This window comes from Scatophagus argus, chromosome 16, assembly GCF_020382885.2.
Source record: "Scatophagus argus isolate fScaArg1 chromosome 16, fScaArg1.pri, whole genome shotgun sequence".
Taxonomy (NCBI): domain Eukaryota; kingdom Metazoa; phylum Chordata; class Actinopteri; family Scatophagidae; genus Scatophagus; species Scatophagus argus.
The window spans coordinates 1,502,018-1,506,419 of record NC_058508.1 but is presented as its reverse complement, the minus strand read 5'-3'; the positions used below and the strand labels follow the sequence as shown (position 1 = coordinate 1,506,419).

Here is a 4,402-nt window from a genome sequence, read left to right as displayed (position 1 = left end):
ACAGAAACTGCAACAGTATATGAAGTGAGACTTAGTTTATTACAGTGTTTAACAATGTGTTAACAACTGTTTTCCCTCGACAGGTAGAAATAGACTTTTAAGAAAAATGTTAGCACTTTGTTCTAAAAAAAAAAAAAAAAAGGGAGATGTGGTATATCTGAATGTATATGTTTTGCATAGAATGAGACAAGGTGATCTTGGATGTGTTTTGAGTGTGGCCAAATGGTGTCATGCGAGTGGAGCATGTGGGGGGTGGAAGAAAAGAAAGAAGTAAGGAAAATAAGAAAAGAAAATAAAAAAATGTGCTACTGATGTTAGGACACAGTTCGTCCCTCGCTTACTTCTTTTATAAATAGAAGATACGACAGTGACCAGACACTTTTAGTGTGTGGGTTACATAAGAATGCTTTGAATGAGAATGATTTTGCTCTTTGGCTTAGTTAGGTCCGTGTACCTTCCGTTCATTCAATTTTCAATTTAGAAACGCAAATCGGAAAACAAAAAACTTTTTTCTTTTCTCAATATATGTAGCAGGTCGTTTTCCATTCCAATACAGCCATATATTGGATTTTGTGTTGTTTTTCTATTACGGATTTTTTATATTCTTTGATAAAGACCAAGAATTAAATTTGTGTTAATCCAAAATACAAAAATGCAGGGATTTTTTTTACATGTTTTATTACAACGTGAACCGGAAGCAGTATACCGCGAAAGTTTTTTAGCCTTTTTCCCGCGATTACCGCGTCTTTTGCAGTTTTAGCAAAACAGTAGCAGATTCGGTTGGGAACGAGTTTGAATCCTGGAAGAGATGGTGTCCCTCAAGCCCTACGGGAATTTAATAAGAGAAATGATAGCTCAAAATCTCTCGCACGCGGACATTTCCACAAATTTATTACAGTTAGGTGTGCAGCAAGGATGTTCTGAAATGAGTGTCAGGAGATTTTGTGCACATCACAACATTTCCAGGAGGGGACAGGTATCCGACACGCAATTAGAGGTTGCTATCAGCAGGGCAATAAATCAGGTAGGTTATTATGGTTTTCTTCGATTTACAGAGGTGGGTAGTAACAAGTTAGATTTACTCTGTTACAAGTCATCTACCTTACTTGATTAGGTTTTTGGATAAATTGTACATTTAAGAGCAGTTTTACATCATCTCCGTACTTTTACTTGAGTAAACTCGTTCAGCTACACCAGTGCTTCTCAATTATTTTCTGTTGCGCCCCCCCCCCCCCAGCAAGAAGAAAACAATTCGCGCCCCCCCAACTCTCCGCCGCGACTATAAATAATAGTAATAATAATATGTAATAATATTTAATAATATGTAATAATATGATGCTAACAGTGCTCGCTGGTTTACTGAAGTAAAATTCACAAAGCAGGATGATTGTTGGCAATATTCGGCACGTTTTCGCTGAAAAAACGGCTTATCAGCATGATTGGAATGTAATGTCTTCAAGTGGCGCCTTAATTTACATGGCTTCATACTGTCCGCTGCCAGCATGTTTAGACACACTAAACACACCGGTCTTTCCTCGTCTTCCACTGTAGTCACTGTGAAGCCAAGCGCTACATATGCGTCGTCATATTTCCTCATCTTAGCTTTCGGGTGAGTTACTTTTGTTTCATTATCTTCGTCTCTCTCCGCCTTTCTTTTCATCCCTGTTAAAAATTTCTTCATGTTGTCTCTTAAGGGTTCGTTTACTGGACTTCATATCGCCTGCTCGGTGCAAAAAAAACGCTACACCATAGAGCTAATACTCCTTGCGCACACTCTGACAATGAGAGCGCCACTGCCAACTACTGTAGTGGATGTGCAATTACACTTTATTCTAGTACGGCAAAAAAAGCATGTTCTCCAGGGTCACAGGGGGGCGCGCCCCACTATTTGAGAAGCACTGAGCTACACTGAGCTAGTTACTTTTCTTTTTACCCATTCAGGATTCTACCCATCAACCCATCGTTAACACCCCCCCGTTTTTTTTCTGAGGTGACAATTTGAGTACATTTTTTGGCTACTCTATCCACCTCTGTTTTATATTTTATATTTCACATAGACTTGGCCTACATGTCACGGCTTATGTTGATTCATCAGACAGGGTCAACATATGGCCGAAAGATGATGACCGGGTACCTGTCTGCAATGGGAGTGGTTGCTGGTGAACGCCGGGTGGGGAATATTTTGAGAACAACTCATTGTCCCTATCACGAAATGCGCAAACGTGTAAGTATCTTTTGAGAGCCTTTAATGTTGTGGTATTTGGTATAATGTATTTTACTAGCTAACTATTACTTGCTTTTTCCCCCAAAGGGTGCACGTAACCTTAACCCCGTCCCCTACAGTGCTGCATACATGGGACACAAAGTCCACATTGACCAGAATGAAAAATTGGTCATGTTCGGAGTGACACATGTTCTCGCAATGGATGGGTACAGCAGTAAGGTGGTTGCCCACGCAACCATGCCTGTCAAAAATAATCTCACGATCTATGAAGATGTTTACAGGTTAGTACAGTGCTTCTCAACCTTTTTTTTTCTTGCTTCAATACACCCTTTGTGTGATTTCTGAGTCCAAGTACCCTCTAGGGCAAACTCTCTCACTGTAGTGGAAAAGTTAGCAGTGTTAATACAATAGGGACATAGCCTGAAGCCTCACACATTTCCACTTCAAATTATTTGAGAACAATAAATCATGTCTATTGTTTTTGCTGCAAAATGCCATCTCAATAAATTAGAATGAATATGCTAATTAATCGAGTTTCACCTGTAATTGTGCACGCAATGCACTGGTAGATTGCAATATCCTTGGTCTATCCTACATTGCAGACTTAACATTTGATGAGTCAACATCTGATTGAGTCATGTTTCACTATTTTATAGATCAGCAGTTCTTGAATACGGGATGTGGGACCAGGTCAGGGTGGACCATGGCCGGGAATTTTACTTGACCCTCTACATGCAGGAGATGCTGTCTAACCACAGACATAACTTGCAAAGGCAACCATATCTCCAAACTCAGTCGACAAAGGTGAGGTAACGGTCTCCTTAATGTATAAAATGTGCTTTGTTTATGCCCGAAATGAGATGCTTTGGAAATGTTACTCAGATGTTATGTACTGAACAACAAAACAACAAACTCGAGCAATGATTGTTATTGGAATATATAGCTATTTAACACTTTTTAAAACAGAATATATCACTTAACCTTAACCAGATGCCTCCCCATCCTACTGTTTAGATTCCCAATCAAAAGTTTTACATCTGATATAATCATGTTTCCTCTCACCATGTTGATTTTGCAGACTAAATTGAGTGGAATTTTTTTTTTAATTGAGTGTTATTATATAGTGTATATATAATATGTAAATGTAGTCCTTTGTCTACAGAATCATACGGTGGAGAGAATGTGGGTAGAGATTAACAACCGGGTAAATTACCCATTGAAGGAGGCCCTCATGCAGCTGCAGGATCAGGAAGTCCTCGACATGGACGACAATGTCACCAGATACTGTACATCTAACCTTACTGCCGAGCTGTGCAAGATTGGCCTAACAAGAGCTGTACTTGCATGGAATACACACAGAATCCCCAGTGAGTTACATAAAAATAAAAAACATCTAACACAGTTGACAGTGTATTCAAACAATAACTGACATTTTGTGACTTTGCTTCACAGGCAAAGGAACACCCAATCATTTGGCAGCAGGAGGATGTCCAAAAAAAGTAGGAGATGAGTTGTTGCCACATGCCTCCCAAGCAGCTGACATGTACCAGCAGGATGTTGGCTCTTCACTTACTAGAGTCTCCTGTTTTGGAACTGACCCCTTCACAACTGAGGATGACAAAATGTCAGCAGAGCAACGTTTTGCTGAGGAGTATTCTGATATTTCAGTTTTATTAGACAACGCTGTAAACTATAACTTTGCACCTTTTCAGGATGCATTGATGCTTCTGATAAACATTACGCAGCAATATGCATGAAAATGTCAGAGACAAGTTGCTTCTGGATATACTGTGTATTCTTTTAATTGCAACCACAATCGAACACTTGCTACCATAACAGTGTTGAATATTAAACGATGTTCCCCACCCAGTGAACATAATTTTACAAAGTGCAACATGAAATTAAAAAAAGATCTGTATCCTCTACAGCTGTTGAACAAGTGCAAAATTCCAACTGACTTTGAACAAGGCAATTAGCCAGATGTACTATAACAGAGGTAATCAGGTTTAAATCACTGAACGTGATACAATCACACTGAAAAGGTTAATCCATCTTAATGACACCACCCAGTATGGAGAGAACATTGTCAAGACTGGTCAGCCTGTGTGCATTGACAGAGAACTCATCTGCCCTGCATTTGAGGCACTGGTCAGATGTCAGCATCCACTGGTCAACGCA

General features: G+C 39.6%; 1 protein-coding gene across 1 annotated transcript; it reads left to right on the top strand.

Moving 5' to 3' along the window:
* Positions 1-554: 554 nt before the first annotated feature.
* On the top strand, positions 555-3,946 carry LOC124073512. The gene is made up of 7 exons (XM_046415790.1): positions 555-1,024; positions 2,096-2,224; positions 2,312-2,505; positions 2,881-3,028; positions 3,387-3,591; positions 3,677-3,848; positions 3,937-3,946. The coding sequence occupies exons 1-7, from the start codon at positions 809-811 to the stop codon at positions 3,944-3,946; spliced, it is 1,074 nt and encodes a 357-aa protein (XP_046271746.1). The 5' UTR covers positions 555-808.
* The last annotated feature ends 456 nt before the right edge of the window (positions 3,947-4,402 follow it).